Source organism: Vicugna pacos, chromosome 17 (genome assembly GCF_048564905.1).
Source record: "Vicugna pacos chromosome 17, VicPac4, whole genome shotgun sequence".
In the NCBI taxonomy this organism is placed as follows: Eukaryota; Metazoa; Chordata; class Mammalia; order Artiodactyla; family Camelidae; genus Vicugna; species Vicugna pacos.
In genome coordinates, this window is record NC_133003.1 from 27,382,959 (window position 1) to 27,398,848 (window position 15,890).

Here is a 15,890-nt window from a genome sequence, read left to right on the forward strand (position 1 = left end):
ATTACTTTCAAAGTTACTCATTTCAGTCAACATTATAAGGGTAAGTCAACATTTGCCCTGGCAGCAAGCCCAAATTTGTTATTTTATTAGTCTGCTACTGGTTAAATTGGCCCACGATTAAACACATCTAGTAAATAGTCCTAAAATATTGGAGTTTGGTAGAAAACCACATTCAAGCTCTTTTACACAGGATGTTACTATTACTTAACCTTGGGCAGAAGGAGACATGTACACCCACACCCTGATAAGTTTCTTTCAGCAAATGCCAGCCCATTGCCTGAAACTCATTTTGGTCCTGCCCAGACATGGCACTGTAGACCTTCAGAGAAAGAGGAAGCCAAATATTTAGCTCTCTCTGCAGTCTCTGGCTCCTATCTGCTTTCTGGTCATCAAGCAAAGCTCTTACTCTGTCAAGGCAGAAAGGGCCAGATGCTCCAAGCTGAAGCACTCCTGGAAAAGTGTGAGAACTGCAGACAGACTCTTGCCTCTGTGGCCCTTATAGGAAGGCCAGCCTTGGGCCCAGAAGACGTTTTCTCATGATCAGAGTCGGGTTATGCCTTTTTGCCAAGAACACCACAGCAGAAATGTGCCCACCCCACCATGTGCATCCCCAGGACTGGAAAATGGGGTCAGAGCCGCACATCCTTGGTTGGGGGATGCCAGCAAGGCACCTGGAGGTGGCAGTGGTGGTCTAATCACAGCCTCAGACCAAGAGGAAGGGCTCTATGGTTCTGGGGTTTCAGTCAGTCATTTCCTATTGAATTCTTGGAAACCCTTGGGTGGGATATAAATTCTGCATTTGCTTCTCTCTGTGAAGGGGATTCCCTGGCTTCCCCCTTGGCTGGGCTGGAGGGGAAGCGGGAGAAGAATGCCACTGGGGATTCCACCTCTGCTTCAGTGTTTGGGGACTGGTGTGTATGGACCTTAAGGGTACTTTAAGGATATTTCCTGAGGCTTCTCCAGAGTTTAAGAAAGAGCAGGAAGCCTCTGCTGCAAGTGACTAAGTTCTTACCATTCTGGCCCCTAAAATGTGTCAATTGTTTGCAAAGGATCTAAGGATAAAATATGAGCCAACCTTTCTGGCCAGGGGACAATGCCCTGTGACCACAATACCCTACGACCTCGGGCCAACCATGTAACCTCCAAGGGCTTGGTCCCATGCCCTGTGAGTTGGGGGTGACTCTCTCATCTGCTCACAGGGTTGTTGGGAAGGTGACATGAGATCATGCGTGTAATGTGCCTGGTACAAGCCTGCTCCGTAAGTTGTTCCCTCTAAAAATCAGATTACTGCCTTTAAATTCTGATGTCCAAGGAGAGCTGTGATTGCTCCTCCAGCCTGCTTTCCTGCCCATTCATTCCCTGCAGCACTGGATTTTGTCCAGGGCCTCCAAGGGACAAAGCTGGAGCTCCATGTCCCCTGCCACAATCTCACCAATGACATGCTCTGGCCACTGAGGATTCTGAGACCACATGTGAGCTATGAGACCACATCTTGATGGCACATTTCTGTCTTCCCTTTGTTCCAGAAGCTTTATCATCTGTTTAGTTAGGCTCTGGCTGGAGAGAGCAAAACTGGGAGTGGTTTGGCAGGATCCAAAGCTATGTCCAAGTAGAGAAAAACATCAGCTGTGAAATCCTAAGATAAGAACTTGAGTGAGAGAAGGGAACCCAAGTACTTGGGTCTTGAGGTCTACATCGAACCCCTCCCACTCCACATTGCAGAATTATGGGCTAGAAGAGTTGGTCTCCAATCTTGCCTGATCCCAATACTATCTGGGATTAGGCAAGGATAGGAATCCTGGGCATTCAACCCATGTCAGATGTGCAAGGTAGAATTTCTCTCAAAAATAACATTATCTTTGGCTTCCAGAAAGGACCACACAGACTCACCAACAAGTCCTCTCTCCCTCATCTACCTGTCATCCCTTGAAGCTCAGCATTATCTTAGCTTCCCAGAAGAGGAAAAAGAAGTACAAAGGTGGGAAAAAATGCACAGATCTTAATCTCAATGTCCCAAAGGAAGGACAGCGTGTTCCAGCTGAATCTGAGATGCTCAAACACGACTCAGGCAAGCAAAACAGACAGTCATGTCTGCCATTTGACTGAAGACGAGGCTGGGATGAAAGATCCCACATTCAGCTGCTGGGTAAAAACTACAGGGACATCCAACTGAGGGCACTGGGTCTCTAGGAGGAGAACATGGACCCCCTTCTTTTGCTGCCTAGTCAGTTTCTGTTCTCAATGAGAACAATGATTCTGAGCAGTCAAGCCTTGCAGAGATGAGACTTCCAGAGAGAAACATAAAATATATTTACCGTGTCCCCTGGTAACCCCCAGATGTCCCTCCTAGCACTATGTATCCTTTCAAATCATTTGTTCCACGTGCATCCTCACGTCCTCCACTTAGAACCAGGGAACACTGCACTTGGCTGTTTTAGAACAGTCTGCTCTCAACTGAGAACAGAATATGCTGAAATCTGATTATTCAAAATGGAAAAAGATACCGGTCACACAGCCATGAGGGACTGACTGAATTGGAAATAAAATATAAAAATTTTAAACTTTCCTATTTTGGCTCTCAGCTGACATCTTACCACCCACTGAGCAATGCTTTATAGAAAAATAAGGTACAAAGCATGCTGTTGAGGGAACTGTGAGGTAGGTAATCTATAATGGCTTCATATGGCCTTGCAGTTGCCCCCACACACCCCAACCGAGCTGATGACTAGCTTCAAAATATTATTCCTTGGGAGGTGTGTGTGTTGGTGCACACACACAGAACACAAGACTGAACTTTGAGATAGTTTTCATTCTGTAACACATTTTTAACAACAGGAATTTAAAAATGCCCACTGACAATGGATTTTTCCTAAGGCTCATAACAAATCCTGGCTCTCAGTGCTTTATACTTGCAACCTTGAAACATAGTGATTATGTGTTATTTCTAACTCTCAGCAATTAATATGCAACCAGATGTATCGTTATCTGCAGTCTATTAAAATTCAGAAGCCTGTGCATTGAAAAAAGAACATATTGAACTGGCAAAGGAGGCAGAAGCCTCAGAGACTCAGCTCTGCTCCCCACATCACGTGCAATTCATTTCAGTTACAAAGACAAGAGGTAAAATGAATAGACAACAGTAGTTGACTTAAAAGAAGTAAATATAAACCTGTAATTTGGCCGTTTGGTTTTGCCATTGGAGATTCAGTGGTAAGGACTGCCAATAAAAGTTTCCAGGAAGGACAAAAGCAGTTTTGTGGTCAAAGAAAAATGGTTTTTATTCCTGAAGTGCTCGTGTGGCAGAAGGGGGCAAAGCTCCCATGAGTTTTCAAGCACAGGACAGATACAGAGGGAAGGGTTCCTCTGGGAGACTACTGGGGGTCAAACCTGACAAGGATTTCCCCAAACCCCCGGCACTCCCAGGGATGGGCAGAGGCTCATTTACCAGCTCCTCCTGCCCCAACATTTAGGATTCAGGCTCGGGGCCGCTCCTGAATTTGCAAAGCAGGGCTGTGCAACGGGGTGGCAGGGGCTGCCTGACCCTGCAAAGCTCCTGAATTGCTACTAAATAAACTATATGCTGCCAGGGCCCCTACCTATCTGCTCACAGATTCTAGCAATTTTCTAGAAACAGAGAAGTCGGTCATCCCACACCTGACCCAGGTATAATTCTTCTCTTCTGACTTCGTCAAGAAGAGAAGGAGGGGAAAGAGTTTGGAGAGAATCACAAAATGGGTAGTGTATACAGAAGTCAAAATGTAACGTTGTATACATGAAACTTACATAATGTTACAAACCAACGTTACTTCCATTTAAAAAAAAAGGTACCTGAGGATTAAAATAACAAAAACATTAAAATTATTCAAACCCCTCCCCCCAAAAACAAGAGAAGGAAGCACTATGTAGACAATGGGGGACCCCTGGATGAGGAGGAGGAAGTACCAAGAGCCACGGAGTCATCTGGTGCCAGGTGCTGACACACACATATACACTCGCTCATCTAGTCTGTATAGCAACGCCACCACTCCATTTTATAGGAGAGGAAGCAGGTGTTTAGAGAAGTGAAGCGACTTGCCTCAAGACATACCTAGTAGTTAATTGGCAGAGCTGAAATTCAAATTCAACTCTGACTTGAAAGCTTTCCTGGACACACCTACACTGGCTTCCCAGGGTACACAACTTCCTCTTATAATAATAATATAATAGTAATAAAATTGAGGGCGATTTTGAGCCAGGCCGTGCCAAAGTGCTTTCCATGCATGATTTCCTTGATATCTATTATGTTACTACTGTTAATATACCCATTTCACAAAGCAGGCAACTGAAGCTCAGAGGGGTTAAGAACTTTGCCTGAGGTCACACAGCCAGTCGTGAGTAGTAATAGAGCCGAGATTGAGCCCAAGGCTGCTACTCTACAAGGCCAGGGTTCTTAACCACAGCACTGAGCGTGTCCTAAGCCAGGTGGGAGCCCTGAAGAAATTAGACTGTAAGGCAGAAGAGACTGAGGCAGGGAGTGAAAAAGCAGAAGCTGCTCATTTGATATTCAAGCCCTGTCATTCTGGAATCAACAGCCCCTCTTGGGTCCACCCCCAGCATCTTAGAGTGCCCAGCCAGGTGCGTAGGTGCCAGGCTAGTGGTAAGAGCAGGCCTAGGGACTAGGTGTTACAGCATTCAGCTCCCAGTCTGCCAAGCTCCCACAGTGAGGTTGTCCAGGTTTCTGCTGATTGACAATCACTGCATGCATTTTAGGGTTGTGTATGACCTGATCAAACTCAAGGAAGAGTTCACTGAGGGCCAAAACGTGCCTTCCTCTTCTTTTTTAAACCCAGGAGAGAAAAAATGCTGGGTAGAGTCTGGTCTCAATAAACATTTACTGACAATCAGAGAGCACTGGGAGTCATTTTCAGTCATCCAACTTGTAACCATCATGCTATAGAGTTTCCCCACGTTTCTAACAAAGGATCTGTTTATAATTAAAGAATGCTACTAAGGAATAGGGCATGAAGAACTCCCAAAGCAACCTAATCTCCTCGCCTTCCCTGGGTCCATGTTTGTGGTCGGAGCGTGGGTAAGGTTCCCTGATGACGTGTGTCAGGTGGGAGCTGGCCTTGAGGACAATGACATGCTCCTCATCTCCCGTGAGCAGGGCTCCTCTCTACCCAGAGCTCACCCCCACCCACTGTGGGAGAGTACGGGAACACTAGAAAACCGCACTAAGTTTTTTCATCCTACCTGGCAGGAATGAAGGTGAAGCTTTATTCACATTATGTGGTTGCAACATCTTTTGTTTTGCAAAAAAGAATGCCCATTGCCAACCTGGATCCCTGGGAGGCGGGGTGGGTGTTTCCCAAAAGGAAGGGGCAACCTCCAAGCAGACCACTGGACGGGGATGACCATCCACAGCTTCAGCTCAACCGACGTGCGTGCAGAACAGCTGCTGCCGCAGCTAGTGGTCTGCAGGACACCTGCTCTGTGGAGCGGTCCGCATCCCCATTTCCTCTTCACAATTGCCTTGGAACTTCTCATTTTACAGATGAGGAAACTGAGGCTTAGAGGATGAGTCACTGGTCCCAGGTCTCTCGGCTCACATTTGGAATTCAAACTCAGTTCAGTCTGACCCTCAAATCCAAGTTTCTAAACACCATACTCTATGGCTGCCCCAAATTAAAAGGCAGTCTTGCTTTATTCTTCCCTTAGGGTAAAGGGGAAAAGGAAAAGGATGAGTTAAATGACTTCAGCTGGAACTTTGAAGTTCTGAAAAGATTTTTCTTCTTAGAACAGAAATCCAGTTTTATTTTTTAACTGTATAACAACTAGTCCAGAATAACTTTCTATGTCATGTTAAATCCAGTTTCTATTTAAAAATCTTAATAACCTGAAGTCTGGGTTCTATGCTCAAAGTCAAATTTCAAGTTTAGTCTGTGAGCGGCAGTGCTCAAACTCAGGAATTCCTGTTGCAGAGTTCTAATCCTAGAAAGGCCCCAGAACATGCCTAATGCGCTGTTTCCAAACTCTCAGTATCATCATGACGATTTTTCGCCCCGGACACCTATCACCCAAGCCATTACATAATGTTTCCTTAAGCTACTCATTTTTTTTACTTAAGTAAACTTATAAAAAATCAACTCTAACACTGCCTTAAACAGAAAATCACTATCACCTGCCATAAATGGAAACTAACTTAAAAAAAAGAACCCTATTTTAAATTTTTGTTAGACTCTTGTCTGCCTGAGGCCTGTGCTTTGTTAAAGAGGGAAATTAGCAAGTGATAGAGAAGTATTAAAGATGTACTAGCTCCAAACTGAGACATTCTCCTTGACATAATGAGAAAGATCAGAATAGAATTGGAAAGAGAAAGTGATTCAAAATTATTTTGTGTCTTGTCTCTGTGTCACCTGTCCTGAATCTTTAGAGCTACCACAAGTGGTATGAAACCCATCTTCTGGGAAATAATGATCTAACCCCGTCCACTCATTCAGAAACAAAGACGCTGAGGTTCCAAGAAGCTGAGCCTACTTCCGCCCTGCCCCCAGCTAGTAGTGAAACTTGTAAGAACCAGCTTAGAAATAAATGCTGCTAAAGAGATTTGGATGAGCATTTAAGAGTCCTCCAAAGCCAAGATTCCTTGATGTTGAGCTAGAACAAAGCTCACTCTTCTAAACTGTTAAGGCCCAGGTGAAAAATATTTAGAGACTAAAGAGAGAAAATCAGGTGTCCTTTCCAACGCTCTCTCCTTCAAAGCTTTCCGATAATGCTCTACTTAACAGCTGAGGCGGAAGGCAGAGACTCTTCACCATGGGTCTGTGGTTGACACTGAAGCTACCATCAGTTTTTTTCCTCTTCAGTCTATTTCCTTTTTCACAGCAGTTTCAGACCCCTTCTGCAAGACTACACCCAGAAGCACTCAGGCAATCACCAACTAGCAAGGAGGATGGCTGACGAGGTGTGAGAAAAATGAACCAAGGCTGCCAAAACCTAACAGGATACAGATGAGACATCCGCACCCCTCCCTGACCTATGTGAAGTCAAAAATAAGAACACTCGTCTTCACCAGTGACCTTTAATTATCTTCTCTATATTCGCCTGGGGTCTTTCTTGACATGCTTGCATCACTTGGGGATTAGGAAATGTTAGAATTTCAATATAAGACAACACATTTGAGAAGGGAGCTTGCACTGGCCTTGTGTCAGGGCCAGAAAGCATGGAGGGAAACCTTATCACTTAGCCTCATCGGCCAGCACGCCCAACTCCATCTCTTCCCATCCAGTGGCTGGTTCCCTTTTCCTTTCTGTGGCTTCTTCCTCCAGCAAGACTTTAAACTTCCAAATCTGACAATTTATAGCACCTGATAAACATTCAACTTTATTTTTTTCAAGGTTCTGACATAGGTTCTCAGTTTTATTTAGTTCAGCCAGGTTACCAACTTCTAGTGGTATCTATGGAAACAGTACCCTGGGGGAAATGCTTTCGACCATTTAATTATCACCTCTGGTGCAAATTAGATCTGCAGAGCTCAGAAAGACATCATTTTAAGGGATGTCATCTACATGTACAGAAGTGTGCGTCTATTCATTCTGTGTGGGCTTTTTGTTTACTCTAACAGGGATCTCACATTACATTTAAGTAAGACCCTGCACTTGGATCTGCAGGAGTGCAGCCCACTGGCCCCCAGGCAAGGTCACTGCATGCAGGACTGTGGCTAAGTTTAGTAGGATTCACTTTGAACATACCCAAAATATGACTGCTTGCAACTGACCTCACTTAGAAACATGACTGGCTTAAGACAAATTTTAGTGTCCCAAGAGGTCAAGACTGGTCAAGGAGGGACCAACATTTTGGCCCTGCCTCCTAATTTCTCTGAATCTCTGTTTCCTCAGCCGACAAAGAGGACAGTACTTGCCTTGCTCACGTCCTTAAGCTGGGTCGAAGGACAGAATGCATACGAAAATAATTGGCTGTTATTTGAACACCAGGTGGCATTGCTACTGTGATCATGATGACAAAGGAAGTGGTTTCTCTGAAACATCCCTTCCCCACTTCTCTACATCCAATGTGCATACATATATTTTTTAATTGGTTACATTATGTATATAATTATGCTCAACTTTCTGCCTCTTTATTTTTTCCAAGAACACTAGAGTATTTGTTTGCCAGGGTGTAACGAGTCAAATGATGTTGCTGACCCCTGGGCTGGAGGCCACGGGACATGGAACCAATCCCTCATTATAGACCAGAGAGGCTCTTGGCTCTTCCGGTTGTTGTAAATAAGTACAAAAGGATGCTAGACTGGAATCAGACAACTGGACTTCAGGCTTCAACTCTGCCATTCCCAGCTGTGTGATCCTGGAATAATCACTGAACCTCTCTTACTCCTGGAATCCTTATTTTTAAAATGAGGATATTTATTTACTCAGGTGAGGGCAAAGCATACAAAAGTACTTTGAAATCTATGAAATGCACAAACATAAAACATGAACATGCAAACGATGTCATTATGAACTGTGGAAACATAGCTTTTTTCCCCAAGAGCTGGAATGCTGGATGCAAAGATATGAACCATTTTTGTCTTAATATGCACTGACAAGTCCCCTTATTCTATACAGAATTTCATTTTGTTTCTCTGCAATATCCCCAGCTTGGGGTTTTATCATGTCTTTAAAATATTTGTGACATCAATTAGGTATGAATAGCATAATTATTTACCTTTTTCTTTTCTATAATTTCTATTAGAGTGATCATTTTAAACAATGTTATATTCACAGTTCCCATGTGCGTGAACTGCTTATCACTGTCTTTTTGCCTATATGTCAGTGGACATCTTGGAGCATTCTTTTATATCTATATAAATTATTTATATGACAAAGATTAATCTTTGGTCTTTTATTAAAATGTCTATTTCAAAAAAAAAAAATCTTTTTCAACGTATCAGTCTACTTCCCTTGTCTAAGGAGGCATATTATACATAAAAGAAATCTTGTTTGTTGATACAGCATCATACAGTGTCTTTAGGCTGATCAACACTCAAAATTTCCAGGCACACTAAGGATATTCAGGGGAAACAAGCAAGGAAGAGAAAGGGACTGGACATTATGTCCCATTTGGAAAAGTTAGAGGAACAAGGACGTCTAGCCAGGAGAAGACAAGCACCTCGGGGAAGTGTGTGTGTGTGTGCACGCACACGTGTGGAGTAGGAGTAGATGGCAGGGAGAGAGTTTTCAAATATTTAAGGGGATAACACATGAGAAAGTATTATTGTATAATATTCAGCTCCAGAAAGCAATGCTACAACTAAGAAAGGATTTTCTCATGCTCCACAGTGAACAAAGAGGGAATATACAGCCTAAGAAGGTTCCTAGAAGTGCTTAAGCAGTGATTGAATGGATCCAGCAGTGGACGAGAACGGCCCATGTTCTCAGTAGGGCTTTCCCACTCTGAGGTTCTGTAACGCAATGACCCTGGGTCATTTCCCGGAGGCTAGTTTTGTTTGTTTGTTTCATAAATCCCCGGAAAAAAGCCTGTTTTGCTACTCCTTTCCTTCTCATAAGAGCCAGAAAAAGAAAAAAACAAAAAGCCCAGTGAACTTACTGTTAAGGTTTCTGGTGCAGCTCCAATTGAGTTTACTAATAATCAGCTGCCTTCTCGCAAAAGGACACAATGGCCCAAGCACAGGAGGTCCAAGGGATGAGTGTTTCTAGACTTAAAAAGACCCATTTTTTTTCCAGCCAAAGCTTTGGAAGCTTATCTTAGTTCATGCCATGGCCTCTTCTAAGCTAATAACCGGTGTCAATCATAAAAAATGGAAGGCATTAGAAACTACTGGCCTTTACTCCTGAGAGTCCATGAGCCAACACAACAAGGATAAATGGCAATGCAATCTCAGCAATTTCCTCATTGTATGTGAGACCTGTACCCATTACCAGCGTTGACAAATTTATGGAAGGCAACTACATGCACACATCACAAGTGAAGTAGCCCTTCCAGATACACATACACACCATTAATAACAATTACATGTGCACAGGACTTTGCAAAATTACGATATGATCAGTAATTTATTTTCATTCAGCTGTTAAGAAAACAGTGGCACCAGTCCAGGATTTTATAGGCAATCACAGAGTGTCTTCAGAAAATGACACAATTTGCAAATATCCAGATGGCGGTCAGGGGCTTCCAATCACTGGTTTATGTGGAAGGCTGGTGGTTAATATAGATAAGCAAAATGACTAATTGTAGAAATGACAGTGTCACCTCCACAGCACTGAGCATGCGGAATTCTGCCAAAGACCAGCTCCTTGGTCTTGAGAAACACAAAACGGAAGTTAACGAAACCCTCCCAAACAGAGGCTTGCAAACCCCACTCCTGTGGGTCGCAGCCATTCTATGAAGTGGCTGCCAGCAGCATTGACTAATGGCGGGGTCTCCCATCCAGACACTCAGGAAAAAATGGGCCTCTGACCATGAGGCAGTTTGCTGTGGCAGCCGGGTTCACTCTTCATGTGTTATGTGGTGAGAAGACCAGTGATTTAGTCATTTAGAGGCAATGTGATGTGGTTGGGAAAGTACAGACTTCAGGGTCAGACTCGGGTGTGAGAACTGGCTCCTTCACCTACCAGCTCAGCTATCCTGGAAGGGCCACTACCCAGCTCTGAGCCTCAGTTTCTTCTACAAAAAGGGGCAGTTAAACCAACCTCAGCAGATTGTTGGAAGGATGATTAGAGGACTTACAGTAAGGCTCTTATTGTGCTGATGTGTATAAAACAGCATTCAGGAAATTAGGACGTTGGACATGTTTCTTAACACTGTTTTAGAAATCTTTTTGAGATGCAGATCTTAATGATGATGCAGTTTACTGAGCAGTGACCATGCACTAAGCACTGTACATGAATCATCACACTATGGTAGAGCCTTCATCATGCCCATTTTACCACCGAGGAAACTAAGGCTTAGAGAAAAACACAGCATATTGTCCAAGGCATATTACTAGCAGGTGGTGGATAAGGCATTAGGACCTGGGCAGTCTTATTTCAGAGTTGATGCTATGAACAGCTTCAAATGTACACATGTCAACATATTTTTCTCTAATAAACCTGTCCATGTGCATCCTGGAGGACCAAGACCCCCAAGATACGGTTCCATCTGAACAAGCCTCAGAATCATGGCCAATGACCATACCCAGATCCTATCAGCAAGTGACAGCCATTTACCAACCATGAGGCTCCCTACCCAGCAATATCTGAGGTCACATGATTCACGTAGTCTATTTAATCATCTGATAAAATTCCAGGATTCTACTGCAAAAACTCCTTGGAACTACTTCCATGTAGTTGGTTATATATATGGTCAGTTTAACATTATATGATACAAATTCCAAGAAGTGTATAAATTACTGGAAATCAGCTGACCCCTTTAGGTCTCCAGCTGGCATGCAAGGAATACAGTCCCAAGTACTTGAAGTTTTCAAATACACCTGTGGGCTGAATGGGGGATAAATTATGATGGGGCATACAGTTCACCTTGCCCTTTAGAACTGAAGTTTGAGAGGTACCTCTTCAGTTAATAACATGCTCAAGATTATATATTTAAAATAAAATATCTTAAAGCATTTTACATGTCTGTTTTGTTTTGCATTCCCCCCACTTTTTCTTCACAGAGGTAAACATCCTTAGATGCCACAAGGTTCACTGGTACTAAATGCTAGGCTAAATCCGCCAGGAAACCTGGCATTGGATCTTGGCTCAGCTGCTGATTTTCTTGGTGGCTTTCTGCAAGTCATTTCCCCTCAGTGTCTTTATTCATAAAGTGGGGAGAATACTTCATGCTTTATGTTAACCTTACAACATGGTTGGGTTCTCAAGTAAGAGATTAGATGTGGTACTTAGAAAAACAATAGAATTCCATCATTTCTAGGTCACTTCAAGGTTCCACATAAGGCTACTGGCTGAGCCAAAGTTAGAATATATTCAAAGAGGCAAGTGAGAGACATACAAGAGAGAGACAAAAGACAATGACTACAATGAATACCACTAATTCATTTTGGCCTAATCTTGACCAATATCTGAGATACTGACTCTTAAAACTAAAAGTGAGTTGTCCATCAAATTGTCAGATATGTTCTTGGACAGAAAATAATAGAAACACTACTTTGTATTTTCATTAAATGGACCCTAAACTCTTAAAACCTTCTCACTGGGCTCCAGCATCCTTAGCCAAGGTTTATACTCATTTGAGCCTTCTTTCTTTGAAAGCAAACCTCACCACGGGAAAATAGTGACTTTCAACTTAGAATCACTGTAATTCGTTGGCACTAACAGCTTTTCTTTGAGTGACTCGATCAGGTGTTCAGAGCACCTAATAACCTAGAAGAACCAGTCCCTCTTGGCTTGGGAAGGAAGCATCCAATAAATATAAAAACAAAGATCAATCGAGCAAAGCTGCATCAGTGAATCAGAAGAAATAAGCTTAATGATGCTCATGTGATACCATGTTTCTCTGTGAAAATCTGGAGCTACGGACTAAGATGGACTAAGCTCCTGAGATTTCATGGTTAATGATTAGAGCCGGAAGGATCTAGTTGATTATGGGTATTAAAATTAAACATCTGCAACTCAATTCCATATAGCCATGTCATAAGAAATACTAGATTAAGAAGCCACACTGTAGTAATAACATAATCCATGTAGAATAGTTTTAATGTTTAAAATAAAGAAAATAAAAATGTTAAATATACCATTTTTTTCTTTCACTAAAAACTATCCTTGAAATTTACAAAGCCTTTAAATCCTGAGCAGAAATCTTCCTATGATTTGCTTTTAAGAAAATGTTTATTGTTGTATATTTTTACTCAAGTGTATGCTATCAAATACACATCAGTGACAATGGCCCCTTCCCCATGAGCCTTTCCCTAAGTGGCCTTGCCCATCATGTTTGCTGCGAGGACAGGAACAAATGCTAGAAGGCACTTCCCATGCGGCACTGTGCCCACTGTCTTCCTTACAGCAAATTCCGAAGGAACAGCCATTATGTGTCTAAAGGGCACAGGTGCTTTGCTGCAACTGCCTTTGAAGGTCAAAAAGGACTTTGGATAGATCAAACCTTCTTTTTCCCACAGTCACATTCTTTATGCAAAGAAAATTATCTTAAAAAATACTTCCACTGGAATTAATAGTTAATGCCTAGCTTATAAACAATGTTTTTCAAAAGGGCAACTAGTATATGCTGTTTTTTAAACACTTAGAAATGCTGACGACACCTGCTGGTAGAACATATATTTCAGTTAACTGCCGATGGAGAAGTGAAGTCTACAAGGGCCGGCTGTCTTTTGAGCTGATAATGAAACAGAAAACTAGCCCCCAAACTCACTTAGGTTTCTTTTTCCAACTGTTACCATTATCAGGAAGCGATATGCCTGGAGATGTACTAGACTGGACACCTCTGACTCAAGGTGTATAGAGCATAAGAGATACTTCTATTCTGATTTAAACACTAGGGGGAAAATTCCTCAATTGGTGACACCTGAAAAATATTTATGAACTTGAAAATTGTTCTCCCAACCTTACTTCCACACCAGGACATCTCCATAAAAGGAAAATAAGTCACATTTTATAATCTGGATCCAGCTACTATGAAGAAAATCAATATTTGACATCTGTTGATACATTTCCCTTATCACAGTTTTATAAATATATAAATATATATATATTTACATTCTAAAAATAAGAAAAGATTAAACAGATAGGTTTAACCTAATCCTTTAACCAAACTACACAAAAATACAGGACCAAATGATATTATTTAGAATCCAGAGGTTTAGAATTATTTAGAATCCAGAGCTATTCTCACTATTCTTTATTTGACCCAATCCAATTTATTGATTAAACTACATTAGGCTTTGTTTCCTTCCAAAAGGAGTTTGAGGGGACACTACTGCTCCTACATTCATTAAATTATGAAGTTCCCATGGAAAAATCATAAACCCATTCCAAGCCTGAACAACCTGAATTCTAATGCAGGTGTTGTCCCATCAAAACTTAAATAAGAGTCCAAACACCACTAAGGCCATCACACTGCCACAGCCGCTGGGAACAAAAACTCTTTGTGAAAATACTCAACTGAACAGAGGTGTGGGGTGGGGGTGGGGGTGAGAAGTTAGTTTGCACTCAGCTTACAGAAAGCCGATTACAACCGGAGACTGTTTGGAGTCTTGTCAGCTTGGAGCAGCTCTTGTTAGAGGCAATGAATCTTTGATGCTGTTCTCCTGAATATACATAATTCAGTGAAGCAAGTGCACACAGCTGAGCAAACCCACGGGTGGCAGGTGGGTGGACCCCCAAGAACACCAGCCTCCAGATTCTCCCATTCGTGGTTGGGGAGTGGAGATCTCCCAGATACACACGAGCGGAAATGATGAGCTGTGTTCTGTGGGTTCCACTACTGCTGAGCCACAGCAAAGCTGCAGTCTAATGCAAGCAACTGCATTCCCTAAGACCCTCAAAGAAAGAGACATTTTCTCCTCCAGCTGAATCCAATCTTTAAGGCCCGTGAGCTCTTTGCCAGAGATATAACACATAGGAGGAAAAGGCAGACTAAACACAAGCCAGGAGGGCTCCCTCACATCACCCTCAAGGCATAGGAAAGTTCCCAGAAAGATAAACGTTTCCAGTGTTCCAAGACAGCTTCCCACTGCCCCAAGGAATTTAATTCATTTTCGGAATCCAAGTGGGAGACACTCAGATTACTTATTTAGCCCTCAGGCCCCCAGCTGAATGACCCCCACTGGCCACAGGTGACAAACAGAGGTGCTGCGTCCTGTTTTTGCTGCCAAACAGCTGCAAGTCCAAACCTGACAGGTGAGATGTCCCAAGGGGTCCCCAAGAACGTCCCACTGTTCCCCTGGCCCAGGCAAGAGGAAACCTACGCTTAAAGGGTAGCTCTTCCTTTGTGACTGAGCCCAACGATGCAGTAGGAGATAAGTCCCTTTGCCAAGTCTAGACGGAAGATGGACAGTCTGAGGGCCATGCAGGACGCATGAGAGAGACAGAGAGGCAGGGGCAAAGAGGTTGCTGACCCCAGGCTGGAAGGGAGAAAGACGCGGACAGACGAGGTGGCTCACACTTGAGCCACAGAGAAGGGGTGGGTGGGAGGGAGGCAGACAGAGTTACAGATGGAGACACAGAGACAGAGAGAGTGTGTGAGAGATGGAGAGATAGTGACACCGGGAGAGAGTCGAGAGAGTAAGAGATGAAGAGAGTGAAAGACGGACCGGAGAGGTCCAGGTGGAGGCCCTACCTCTGCGTCCTTGGCTGGGCTGCTCGCCGGGGGTACCTCCAGGCTGTAGTTTGCTCTTTTGACCGTGAGGTAGAAGGGGTAATCCTTGGCCACCATGGCGGCTGCCGGGCCTGCCCCTTCGGATGTCACCGCTGACCCAATGCGACCGCAAAACTCCCAGGCGAATGGGGGCCCCAGCTCCACGGTGCCGGGCGGCTGCGGCTACACGGAGACTGACAGCCAGCTTCTAGCCTTGCAAGACGCGACTCCGGCGCTCCGGCAGACAGGGGGCGGAGCCTCGACTGGAACAGCCCACCTTGGGCGGAGCGTGGCCGGAGCGCCGACCAAGCCCCGCCCTTACGAGTATCAGGAGTGCACAGGTGCCGCCCCGCGGAAGCCCCTCCAAGCGGCGAGGGTCTTTCCCGCTGCGCAGCCCTTCCTTCCGCCGGCCCCCGGCTCGGGTCCACTGGCTCGGGGGACGCGACTGCGAAACCGCCCCGCCCAGTGGCAGCCGCACTCGGGCTCCCGGGCACTCTCGGGGTGGAAGAGGCGGCAGGTAGAACGGAGGCTGGGCGAAGCCGGGCGGCGGGTAGACGGGAGGCCCCGGGCAAAAGCAGGGCGGAGGG

General features: G+C 44.1%; 1 protein-coding gene across 5 annotated transcripts in view; it reads right to left on the bottom strand.

The window, feature by feature from the left end:
• ARHGEF3 (Rho guanine nucleotide exchange factor 3) overlaps window positions 1-15,890 on the bottom strand; it is a 242,922-nt gene that overhangs the window by 47,823 nt on the left and 179,209 nt on the right. Inside the window, exon 1 of one of the 5 annotated variants that reach the window (XM_006196430.4) lies at window positions 15,286-15,546. The exons of the other annotated variants lie outside the window; for them this stretch is intronic. Within the exon in view, the coding sequence (XP_006196492.2) occupies window positions 15,286-15,381 (96 nt within the window). The 5' untranslated portion in view covers window positions 15,382-15,546. Of the gene's footprint in view, window positions 1-15,285; window positions 15,547-15,890 lie in introns of those variants that run through there. 5 annotated transcript variants of the gene reach the window in all.